A 13,391-nucleotide genomic window follows, 5' to 3' on the forward strand; every position below is an offset into this window, starting at 1 on the left:
CAAAATCAAACCCCGCGGTAGCCACTACAGTCTCCTGGCATTTAACAACAGTGCCTTCATTAGGGGCTTATCAGTTTGTGCATTACGCCCTCGTGTTTGTCTAAATCTGTTCCCTGGCATTTATCTGCGCGAGGATACGCGCGCACACATCGCCACTCTCACCTGCTCAGAGAATGAAAAGCAATTTGAGCGTCGGCCGGGGCGGCCTCGGCGGGGGTTGTGTTTCACCGGCGCTACTGAACGATCACAGAAACATCATAGGAGTACTACAGGCGGCGGTGTGCGTCTACATAATCCTCTTACTCTTACTTTGATCAGAACGGTGACACTATTCTATAGACCGCACAGGCTGCCGAATAGGAAAGAATTGAGTGACTACACTGACAGGAGCGATTGGGCTGTGGGGAGAAAAAAAAAAAAGGCAACGGCTACAAATCTTCAACACCACGGACAGCGCCTTGGATTTATCATCAACACACAGCGTAATTAAAGCTACTGATATTTCAGAGCCGTGGTCGGGGCCATTGATTCTAAACAAATCTATAGTTGCTGTCTAAGGATCAGTGACTAACATGTTCAACTAGTTGACACCTCTGCCCCTGTATGAAGACAGAGGGGGGAGGGATGCCAGAACAAGGACAATAACCCCCCCAGCACATCTCCCCCTCTAATCGCCTTTTTCGACAAGTGTTAACATTAAAACGATATGGTTGCCACATTCCGTGGCGCAAACGTAGATTCCAGTTAGCTGTTCTTGTTTGGCTCTCTCTGCATAACCTGCGTCCTGTTTCAATAGAGCGCATGTGGTCAAACATTGTTCAAAACATAAAAAGAAAAAAAACATTCACCATCAGATGCGAACAGTCTGGCCGGCGAAGGCAGCGGGCAGGCATAGGCACACTGAGGGTTAACAGGTTAGATGAGGTGAAAAGAGGCTAGTCCATACCCTGCTGCGTGTAGCAGACCACCATGAGCTCCTGGCTGATGTCTCCACTGCGGTGCACCGGGATGAAAAGCTCTCCCACATCTTCCTCCACTGAGTGGATCTGTTCCGGGAAGAACACCGTCGACTCTGTTTGGAAGAGAGGCGAGAGCATGCAGAGGGAGTCGGAGGGGGTTAAAAAAAAAAGGAAAAAAAAGGAAAAAGGGTAATGACATGTATAACAATCTGCAAAAATCCACAGTACATTAGGCCATCGAGGGCTGATACAGGCTTTTGTTCTTGCTCTGCATTAGCAAGCCGCAGCTGACATTTTTTCTCTTCTTTTTATTCATTCGGATCCATTGAAGTGGGGGTCCTGTGGCGCGCTTATTCATATTCAAAAATAACTCCCAATCACAGTTTTTTCGGTTTGATGCAACCAGAGGTGCTCTTCAAAAGAGACCCCCTCAGGAAGTTTTTTCTCACTGCCTGGTGTGTCGCAGACAATTACACATGCAAGCTCCTCAGAGCGAGTCAGCTGGGAGCTCCAGCATATCGACGACTCCTCTGTACTCCAAAGGGTCAGCCAGACCGTCCCTCGTATTTTTCTTTTTCCCTCTTTTTCCAACCCCAACTCTCTCTCGCCGTCTCTGAGAGGAGTTTGTGATTGAGGGAGGGACTGAGAGCCGGTGAAAGCACCATCTATCAAAGCGAGGAACTTACTGGCATTACAGAAACAATAAGTGTTGGAGCTACTTTCCACAGACGCACAGGGACCAATAAAAATACTAGAGGAGTGGACTGCGCTTTCGGCTCGTCCCAGATCTTCTCGCGACTGCGCTCCCCCGCCCTCCCGCGCGTGCTCTCTCTTTTTGAGTGAATGATGGGAACCTCAAAACACTTGTGGCGGCGCTTGTGCAACAAGGACGTGCATTAAAACGGCGTGTGGCGGCGCGGCGATAAATAGGCGACAACCAGACAGACTTGGATGCCCGATTCAACACCCAGCGTAAAAAGAAAAAAAAAAGGAATCAACACCTGAGATGACTCTTCATGTTCGGGGATGAAGTCATCAACATAAGACAATCTCACGCACCGCGGGGAGCCAAACATTTCTGTTCTCGCGCGGTAACGCTCCCTAAATTGTTCCCTCTCCTCTCAATCTTCTCCCCTTCTACTCGAGCACTCTTTTCTGTCACTGCCCACAATCTGTCACTCCCCGGGGGGGGGGGGGACTCATAGCAGGGGATCAGGGTCCACTGCTTACCTATTACACACACACACACACACTCACACGTCGCTATACCTTGATTTTCTTCTCCCTCTCCCCACACATACACTGCACATCTCCTCTCCTCGCAAGCACTATCGCATTTCACCTGACACTTCGCTCTCCTAGTGCCTCTGAATCTGCAAAAGATTCAGAAAAAAAGCAAATTTTTTCAGCCAACTGGGTCAAGTTCACCCTCCTGGAGGAAAACACAGAGTTGTTTTCAAACATTCATGGGTGGAGGCGGGGGGAAGACAACACACGTGCTCTTACAGACAGTGTTAAAACAGCGTATAGTTTGCACCTGATCTTGCAGGGGTTTCTTGGCAAAAACAATACAAAAATCTGTTTGGCTTTTATGTTTATGCCTAGAACTTCTCCATTATTGATGGTAATTTCATGAATATTCGATGGAACAGTTTCTACTCTCCGCTTGTTGTCCTGATAGCTGTGCATCTCACTCGAAACACCAGCCCGTGAAACCGGTTACGCCCCCCCCCCCCCTTAATAAATCTAAAAATGTAAATGTAAAACAAACAGGCCTCTGGAAACCTACAGCGGATGGCGTTATCCAACCAAACACCGTGCAACGGCGACCTCGCAGGACACGGTCCCCACCCTACGCCAGTCAGGAGAATTGTTACATCCTAACTGAGACAAAGCTTTTATAATTACACAGAGATGCGCTTGAATGCAGCTGGCCTTGCGATTCCAGAAAGCGCGGGGGGGGGGGGGATAAAATAAAAATGACAGGACAGAAAACAGTTCATCATTTTGCAAATGACCTTGGTGCAAAATGCAAGTTAAGTAAAAGCTCCGCTGATGTATAGCATCCCCGCTGTAGAGGAAGCAAGAGAGGCACCGCTGTAGCGAGATGCCGGGGCGGCTCGCAGCAAACACTCAGACAGCGGGCTGCCACCTTCATCTTTAGTCAGCACTGTGCATGGATTAAATATGAAAGAGAGCCATAAAGTTTTGCAGGAGGAATGCTGGGCTATCAACACTCTGTAATTACACAGAGTTTGTGTCTTCTGCAGCACTTTAAGTGGGTGTATCACAGGCAAGCAAACGCCGAAGAACAAGCCCGGGCCCTTGTTAATAATCAAAGTTGCAACAGGCCAACAGAGAATGATGGTTCAGCGTACACATTTTTACAACTAAAACAAGAAGAAAACAATAAAGAAGAGCTCCGGGCACCGAGGGACCGTCCATGCCGTTAGAACCAACTCAGCTTATTACGCTCGCTCTTAATTCTGGAACGCTTTTTCGGTCGAAGCTCGGTGATCCTCCCGCCGCTTCTCTCGAGCCATTAGCCCAGCTGACACGTCCCCCGGGGAGGGGGGGAATCTCCCGGCTAACCAGGACACCCGACAAAGCCAGTTTTCATCATTAAAGAGCGAAAGCCGGAGTACAGATAACACCGCAATCATAGCCAGAGCCCCATTAGAGGACAGAGTGGCACATCTCTGTCACATTAGACAAATCCCCCGGAGATGACAGAAAACAAAACAGCCCCTGCCCTCCGCACACACACCATAATTAACCCACAGGGGAGGATGGATTGAAGAACGAGAATGTGAGGGGGAGCGGGCGCGCGCGAGAGAGATAGATCAAGGCTGAGTGGAAGAGAGAGAGAGAGAGAGAGAGAAGATAAATAAGAGGGGGAGAGCGATGAGAGCAGCTGTTGCGTGTCACCATAATGGAGGTTTCAGTGTTTCCATCTTTGTTGCACATCTATAATTACATAAAACTTGCACCGAGCAGCGGAGTAATGCATACCAAAAAAAGAAGTGCAGGGGAGTAAGTCTGGCCTTGATTGAGCGGAGCAGCCAGTCTGTCGCGCTGCTCAATATTCCATTAACATTTCAATTTGCAGGCGCAGACACAGAAGTACGGGGCCCCGGATTACAAACTATTCATGAGAGAAAAAGCAAAAGAAGTTCCAACACTTAACCATTCGAGTTTGTCCAGTGTTTACCATCAGAATCACTCCAGTGATTGTCTTCCATTTGTCCGATGATTACAGGCCAAATCAGTAATCACGTTCATTTTTTTTTTCTTTTTAAAGAAATAAGCATTCTCCTCAGCACTTCCGGCGCTGTAAAATAAAAACAACGTTATAGTAAGCTCTATCGGCTGCCATGTCAGAACTGCGTTTCCACTCTTTTTGCCACAGGGCAGATTTGACATGACTCTGTATCTACTGTAGATCGTGTTTATATTGACTATTGCTCAGTCTCTTTGTGTCAAGCTGACTGATGCCTCACACAACAAATGTGATATGTGGTAAAGCGTGATGCATTTTTCAGCGCTTTGTAACAGGAATAGCCTACTTGAGTGGCAGCTGGGACATTGTGCGATGTGCATTATGAAGGCACTCGCGGTAGCTGCAGTCCTATTTTTTTTTTCCACATCAGGTGGGCAAAGCAAACAGATCTGCTTTCTATAGGTTCTATTAACCTGTATGCTCAATCCCCCCGGTCTGTCTGTCAGCGGAGACTGCGTTTTAATATCATTTTCTAACAATGGATTTCACATTGAAAAGAGACAGTAAACTGAGTAAAAATATATTTATGATGGGTTTTTTCCTTCATTTCTTTTCTTTTTTTTTACAATCTTTGTCAATCAAGTTTCTCATGTGAACTTGTTATGGATCAAACACTTTGTATTGTATCGTATCGTATTGTCACCACCACAATTACTCAGATCTTTTACTTAGAGTCCCCCTCCAGTCAGAAAACATGTTTTTCCTCTTGTTCCTTCTGTTGAAAGTCTGCTTTTTCACTGTGCAGCGTTTGACACTAGAAGGCTGCTTTTCGCATTCACCACGCCAGAAAAAAATTACTGAACATATTAAACACTTTTACGACTTTTAACTCAACTCAACAAGTCTATTCATAAGGGTGACTTTCACTTTCACCTGAGTAATGTTTCAGCAAAATATCTTCACTTTTATCCAAGTATGACTTTTGGATACTTATGACAACACTGTGGCATTCAGTGTATACATGTATAAGTGTATAAACTGTTTAGATAATCGCATAAATTGTTAGTGAAGTAAAAGCAGTGTTAGACTCTTAATATAATTCAAAGTAATGCCCTTTTCAGATTCGTATATTTTAATTGGATTATGACTACTGCTGCATTAATGTGTCAGCAGGACTCAAATATTACAGCTGGCAGAGGTGAAGCTCAACATGTTACTACGCTATAGTGCTTGTAGCTAAATCTACAATATCATATCACGATCATTTTGATTGATTATATTCAATAATTACAATGTAAATCTTTAAAGTAACTTTTAACTTAAGTTTTAAGTTAAATGTAAAACAATTTTTAATACCCTTGAACAGAGATGTAACTAGTACCCAAAGGTCATACACAACATAGAGTTACTGTTAAGGAATCTGGTCAGTGTTTCTTAATTCTGAAAGTTCAAAAGTGGCAGAAAATGGAAACACTCAAGTAAAGTACAAGTGCATCACAATTATACTTGTACTTGAGTAAACATACTCAGTTAAATTCCATCACTGCATAATGTAGCCTAAAGTAATTAATGCAGTACTGACCATCGCTCGGATCCAGGATCTCAACTGTCGCTGTGGAAGGGAACTCCATCACTCCCATCACCGGCTCGGACAGCAGAATCTGGAACGTCTCGGCCTGCTCATACTTCCCGTCGGTCAGTATCCGAACCCGCCACGTGGCTCTGGTCTGGCCCGGGTTGAACTGGACCTGCCTCTGCGACTTGCCCTTGTAATCCTCGTCCACCTTCGCGCTGCCGTCCTCGGTGCCGATGCCTGTGGAGACGGAGACATTGACAGGCGTGAGGATGAAATCAAAAATGATGAGGAAAAAAAGGGGACGGAGAGCGGGCCGGGTGATTAAAAAAATGAGACGGAGAGGAGGAAGAAGAGGAGATGAAAACAAAGAAAGCGACCATGGGGGGGTGTGGGGGGGGTGACAGGCAGGAGAGAAACAGATGAAAAACAGATTAGATATTCACACCCTTTAATGTTGTTCAGAGAGTGGTGCGAAAACGAGCGCTGCGTCTATTTTTCTTCACTGATCACTTACAGAGCCTGAGGAATGTGTGAAATGAATTTGTGACTGAAGCGTTTAAATAAGCATATTCAACCTCACTGAGATGGATTAGCTCCCATGATTATTTCCCGAGGGTGAGGTATGCATCCGTGTGTGTGTGTATCTCTGTGCGTGTGCACGTGTGTGAGTGTGTGTGTGTGCGCACCACCTTCTTTTCTCTTCAAGTGTCTCTTTCATTAATAATAATAGCCCTTTCATGTGAATCCACTTTACAACAATCCATCCAACATTCATGCTCATCGATACACCTCCTTCAAAGTCGGAGAGCTTTACTGGTGCCACTGGGTTTTACATCAAACACACATCAAGGAAGCCCAGGTGGCAGGAGCCATACAATAATGCATTACATCTGGAAATACGCTGCTCGTATTCCTTTGTCTACGCTCACGGTGCCCCGCGAGAAACATGCCGAGCGGAGCAACGGGCCGACGCACGGGGCTGCAAATGAAAAGAGGATGTTGTTGTTGTCTTTATTCTGACAGAGAGAAAGAGAATGTGACAAACGCATGCAGATGAGACCGGTTACATTAGATCAAACATGCAGTGAGATCTGAGAGGCGAGTACTTGTTCGCAAAAAAAATACGAGCCGAAAATCATCGCACACAAAGGAACACACCCTTTTTTTTTTTTTTCTTAACGCAGTTGTACATATTCGGGATGCATGACACACCATATTGGGAAATCTATGTTACTGGCTTGTATTGTATCAGCAAAATCACAGGCGGGTAATGGAGCCAATAGTATGGAGCCGAATTGAATTCACTGACTTTAACAAGCTCAGCATCCGCACACTCCGATACGGTGGGTGGCGGACTGAAGAAGAAGGCGATGAAGGAGGAATACGAGACGACGTCAAACTGCCGCGGCTGGTAGACTAGAGAGCCAAACACGTAGTCGCCGGCGAGGATGTTTTTTTTCAAGGCTTTAGAGGACGACAGCATAATTGCAGCACGTCTTCTGCAAGGGTTTTCAACAGGAAGGGAAAAGTTCTAGCGCAACATGTGCTTTTAGAGCTGAGGAATATCAGGTCTTTGCTCTTTTACATCTTACCCTCAGGTTTGAATACATTTGAGGTTTTAAATCATTTTTATAAAAACCAAAATGCTAAATTGTCGTTTAACTTATTGGTACTGACCACGACGAGCAGGAAAGTATTGGTTATCAGTATCAGCTGTGTAAATGACCCTGCTCAAAATGTACGATGCACCTGTATGTGCTCTTATTTTGCTACTTCCTGCAAAAACTGGATTTTGGAAGAACGTTGAACACAGTGCAAAAATCTAATGACAATAAAAGATGTGCAAGGTGGCTGGAATATGGAGGAATGCATCAAGTTGATGCGTGCTCTAATAAGCAAGCTAATGTATTATTTCCTTCTGTTGTACAATTTCTGTTTAGCTCTTGCATTGCAAGGAAAAAAAATGTCATTTGGCTAACGTCTTTCAGCTGGAATGCTACAGGCTGAAAGAAAATCCATACGGCGCATCCCTACTTTCACCAGTTACTTTCATTAACGCGCCACAGCACGAGAGGGGAGACCTCAAGGTGGTTATGAATTATTTTTGGAGTTAAGCCTTGGATTTCTGGGTCCATCACTTGTGCTAGTTTGTTGTTTTTTTGTGCCAAGAGTCACTGGCTGGATACAGCTCTGAATGAATAGAGTATGTGCATGCTGGGTTGACTGCGGTAAGTTCTTCATCCGTACCAGCAAAACATCAACAGTCCAGCGAAACTCCAGGCAACCCATTTTTTTCACCCCAGCCCACCATAATGCAATGTTGCGCCATATCACATTCAACCTGCGGTAAATTGCAAGACCCTTGGATAGCTGCGGCTCAGGGAACAGAGTGATCGCCCACCAATCGCAGGGTCGGCGGATCGATCCCCAGCCCCGTTGTAAACACGTCCAAGTGTCCCTTAGCCACTGACACTGAACACCAAATTGCATGCGGCGATTTCTTCCATCAGCGTGTGAGTGTGCGTATGAATGGGCGAACGCCGACTTCTGCTGCAAAGTGCTTTGAGTGGTCGCCGAGACCAGAAAAGCGCTTCATAATTACAGTCCATTTACCCTCGTTCACTTCATTTTTTTGTTCATATTTTTTTGTCGACAACCTCGCACAGCGCACCGAGGCATTTGTTTTCTCGACTCACTCATTTTCTCTGCTCCTCCTCAAGAAATGCCATCATCGCTCTGGACTCTGAAATGCAGCTGAACTAATGCAGCACTTACAAGAAATAGCGTTTCGGGGAAATCTTAAAACACAGCTAATGGAAGAGAGGATGAGCCGTCCTATCAGCTTAACCTGGGCCAAGGGTCCTTAGATCACGGGTACATCAAAAAATCTAAACTGACAGGACTTTATTATGAAATAGTTGTGTCCTTAATCAGGGTGAAAACTTGTTATTGTAATGTTGTTGGGCATAACTTTGGACAACACCAAAAACATCAAAAAAGGCCTTTATCGAGGCATACATCAGAAAGTGGGAAAAACTGCAACATCCCCAAAACTACTTCATGTAAACCTGGGCATGAAACTGAACCCTGAATTCCTCCTGAGGGCTGTTCTGTCGCTATATGAGTGTGTGTGAATGGGCATACAGCAATACTGGCGCCTTAGATAAAAACTGCTGTATTGCTTGCTTGTGTGCGTGTGAATGGGTAAAGTGCCGTGTGATGCAGAGCGCTTCGAGTGGTTGAAAGACCAGAGAAGAGGTATCTGAACGCAGTCAATTACCATCTCTTTAACCAGTCCCACACATTTAGGCTATGCCATGCGTGTGATATTTTTTCGCTTCCATTCAGTGAGCTCCCCTGGTGCGCTCCGCCTACCACTTCCCTTCCCAAACCTCTGGTATGGTCAGGGGAAAAAGCACAGTACAAAAAAAAGAAAAAAAAAAAAAAGAAAGAAAAGGCCACCAAGATAAACTGAAATCCTTGAGTCTTCCTTATTACTTGGCCTCAAACTGAAATAAAGTTAAATAAGTTTTGTCAGACATCTAGCTCTGATTCACAGTATTCATCCCATAGGTGGCATAAATGTGCTTAGTAAATTCCATGGCAATCTGCCATTAGATTTTCATATTTCTCTTGTGGTGATTTAAATTTCATCTCGACTGTAGTGCTGGAGAACAGGTCAGCACAGTCGCCTCAAAGAAACAGATCAAAACAATGACTAGACCGACAGCAAATTTAATTGGCAATTCGTGGAGGAACTGTTTGGTAAAAACTCTGGACTTTCATGCAAACGCAGGTATGCTGATGATTTTTATTGTCCAGTCATTAGTAACTTCATCATTTGTTCTTTGTTCAACCTATAAGACAGTAACTCTTAACTTCGTGACGGTCGGAAATGGTCTTCATGAGTTCAGTCCTGGTTGATTGGTGAAACCTGTATTTACTGGTGAGGATGACATACACATGCGGTATAATAGAAATGTAACCAACACCAAAGTTCGTAGGGAGGCGCAGATCACAGTAAGTTAGACGGCCGCCACAGCATGGAGCCAGAACAGTGACAGTGAATTTTGGCTCTGAAATAAATAATTGTCATTGGAAGCAAAAACCTGAACTGACAGGTAACGCTGGCAAAGAAACGCTTGTATTTGGAAAAAAATTGCGTTGGCACTGATACAAATACTTGGCACTGAAAAAATAAAACTCAGACAACTTTAACTATTTCTTCTTCTGTTTGTTTTTTTCATCCTCTTTCTGTCTTTTTTCAGTGAGAGGAACTTTCACAATGTCAGTATTTTTTTCCCGTGCGACACAACTTTCTGTCATCCGTTCACTATTGGACTGTCGCCTCTTCGGCTGGAATGTGACCAAGGGGCAAGTTGCTTAGGATGCTAACTTCAACAGATATCCCTGTTATAAAATACTTAAGCGTCTTTGAAATAGTAGCAAAACTGCTGCATTCTGCTGACAATTGTAGTTCATTTCGCACTTTTTTTTTTCAGTTGAAGCAAATAATTACTGAGAATGACAACAGAAGCAAAGAGTCAGCTGATTTTACGTTATTAACCAAACGAAACTGGGATTGGGTCAATACGTTCCCCTTGCTTGTGTTCTTCTACAACTCTTGATTTTGATCCTGAGTGCCCAAACGTCATCCAAGTAAAAGGTAAATGCATTATGGAGCCACGGTGTGCAGCATGTCTTTCTTACTTTGAAGAGCACACGCACGCACACACACACACACACACACACACACACACACACACACACACAAACACTCTCACGCACACGGATTCCAGAATTTCATTCGACAAGAGAGGTGTGTCGTCTGAAAATACATATGATTCGACATAATGAGAGCCCCTAACTTCTCGAAAAGTTTCCCCATGGCAGATGGTTTCTATCTTGTCTATCTTATCTTCCCATCCTTCCCATCAGTTGATCCACATCAAATAAAAACACGCGCACGCACACACACACACACACGCACACACACATACACACTCCCGGCCAGAAGAAGAGGCGATCTTAAAAGGGTGGAGCCCCTTATTGTGCCACCGTCGCTGGACTCCCTGGAGGGAAGGGACTCGCCTCGCCGGGGGTTGCCTCTCAGCAGGTGGAGATATATACCCACCTGAGGGCGTTTGATCTCTATAGAGCTGTTCCTCAGAGCTACAGTCTCTTTGTGCTCGTGTCTCCATAAAACCGGCATAACACAAACTCGCAGATACAAACGGGGCTGCTCCCAAACACACACACACACACACACACACACACTCTGTTTATAGCTGCATACTTTCCTTTCCTTTTGTTCCGTACTGTAGTTTATTCCACACGAGCTGAATGTAAAATATACAGTTCATCGTAAAATTTATGATTGCGGGTACCTCTCTGCTCATTATACCATAAAGGTCATTTCACATCAAGGCAGCCGAGGTGGAGAGCTGCAGGAGAGAGGAGGGTTCGGGAGGGAGGAGGAGGGAGCAAAAGTTTCTATTCTCTCCTGGCGAAATTAAATGACATCTCCATCTACCCTGCGTGATGACAATAATGAGACTGGAATGCGTCCCACGGGAGATGATTAACCTGGTAAATGTACATCTTGTTAACAATCCTCGATTTATCTCCCAGAGAAAGGACAGACCAGAGAAGGACACTGCGGGAAGGGGAAGAAGAAAAAAAAAAGTGCACTTTGACTTATGCAAGGAGTGGAAAAAAAGAAGACTGACAATTCAATTCTATCATTTCTCTCCATGGGGTTCCTTATAGTCCTCACAGGGTCCAAGAAGGGAGGAAGAGAAATGGAAAAAGAGGGATGTGCGTGGACTGTGTGTGCAGGGTGTGGGGAACGGAGCAAGGCGGTGGGACAAGACAAAGATGGAGAGGAACCAGCAGCGATACACCACGATGGGTGACAACCAAATAGAGGATGTGAGGAAAAAAAAAGAAGACAGAGCGAGAACAAACAGCGAACGAGTGCCGGAGTGAGACAGAGAGAGAGAGAGAGACGGCAGATAGGAGAGACGACTGACAAATGGAGAGTGGGTGGAAGGAAGGATATAAGACACAGCCTATGGCACAGACCGTGGGCTATGAGGCAGTAAAAGGGAGCAGGGAGAAGAGAGATGGCATCTTTGATGAGGAAAAGCAGGTTAGGTGCAAGAGGACCGAGCGCTGTGCACCGTGAGATGAGGTGAGGAGAGATTACGGATGAAAAGAAAAAGCGGGCGAGACAGGTTAAGCGGGCCCGACGAGTCAGTGGGACAGTGTCGCAGGAGACGGGGAGACGTGACAGGACTCAATTAGAGGACGTCACAGCAGGTTGAGGGAGAGGGCACACGCCCGTGAAGAATTAGTCATGTTTTTTTTTCTCTTTCTGCTCTTTCTCTCTCTCTCACAAGAAGTGAGAAGGCGAGGCGTAATCTCGAACACAGTGGTAAAAGAATCCAATCTGATCCTTGTGCTCTCCAGCCCCGTTCTGCCTGAGCTCTGCTCCGCGGGGGCATCTTTGAACCCTGATCTTATCTCCGCGTTCCTCCGCCGCCGATCCTCTCTACCTGTACGTCCTGTTGTGATGGAGCATGTGCTGCAGCGCTCCTCCACTGTTGCCAGGCATCGCGGCGGCTTTCATCAGCTAGCCCCTGTAACGGGCGGCAAGCCCCTGACAACATCAGCGGGTGGCTCTCTCCCTGCTTTTCCATCCCTGTCTAATCCAATGAAATCGATCCGTCTATCCGTCTTTGCATCTATACGTCTATCTGCGCCGTCTGCTCCGTTTTGTCCTTCTCTTTAAATATTTACTTGTTCCTTTTTCTTAATTGTCTTTTCATTTGCAGCTCCAGCATTGTTGTGATCTTTCTCACTCCCATCCATTAGCGCACCTCACACACCCAAGCTTGCACGTAGAGTGAGGAAACACGACTGAAGCCACATTTTCATTGTTTTGCCCAACTTCAGCATATTGGACTTGAAATGAAACAACAACTCAGAAGTGTCGTCGCTGGGCTTTGATGGCATTTTGGGTGTTGATATCCATGCCGGCTGAGCAGATTTTGTAGCCCTTTCAAGAGCTGAATCCATTACCTGGTTAAAGAGTCGATGCACATAAAAACTAATGGGCAACAATTTTAGTAGTTTATTAATTGTTGAATAAATATTTGCAGCGTCTGAAATGTGAGTATCTGCTGATTTTCTCAGTTTAATATCATGTAAATTGAACATCTGTGGCTTTTAGACTGCTGGCAGGATGATAACAATGACTACATGATGTCACCTTGAGTGTGATGGGCCCCTTTTTCACTATTTTCTCACATTTTATTCACTTTTTGTTATGGATTTTGGCTGCAGAATCCTAAAAACACACACGCCAAGGAGGTTTAATAGCAAAACAGTGGCGTGATTTAAACAAAAAAACAAAACAAAAAAACAGCTGCAGTGTGTTCGCCTCGTGGGGCATCACAAGCAAGACACCAAGTCAATCACTGACTGAAGAGGATTTGCAACCTCAGATCATATGTGATGACTTTCCCAACATTTGTGAGTGTTGAACTACAGCAGGGTTGCAGTTCTTACACTGTTCTTCTGATATGGGTCTATAAATAGTATTATTTACAGGGTGGCACTTCAGAATGACACC

At 45.2% G+C, this 13,391-nt stretch overlaps 1 protein-coding gene across 1 annotated transcript in view; it reads right to left on the reverse strand.

The window, feature by feature from the left end:
* Positions 1 to 13,391, reverse strand: part of LOC119031896 (FRAS1-related extracellular matrix protein 2-like) — a 66,803-nt gene that overhangs the window by 23,525 nt on the left and 29,887 nt on the right. Inside the window, exons 4-5 of the mRNA XM_037120675.1 lie at positions 5,762 to 5,992; positions 947 to 1,072 (exon numbers count right to left, since the gene is read on the reverse strand). Of these exons, the coding sequence (XP_036976570.1) occupies positions 947 to 1,072; positions 5,762 to 5,992 (357 nt within the window). The remainder of the gene's footprint in view (positions 1 to 946; positions 1,073 to 5,761; positions 5,993 to 13,391) is intronic.

Source organism: Acanthopagrus latus, chromosome 13 (assembly GCF_904848185.1).
Source record: "Acanthopagrus latus isolate v.2019 chromosome 13, fAcaLat1.1, whole genome shotgun sequence".
Lineage (NCBI taxonomy): Eukaryota > Metazoa > Chordata > Actinopteri > Spariformes > Sparidae > Acanthopagrus > Acanthopagrus latus.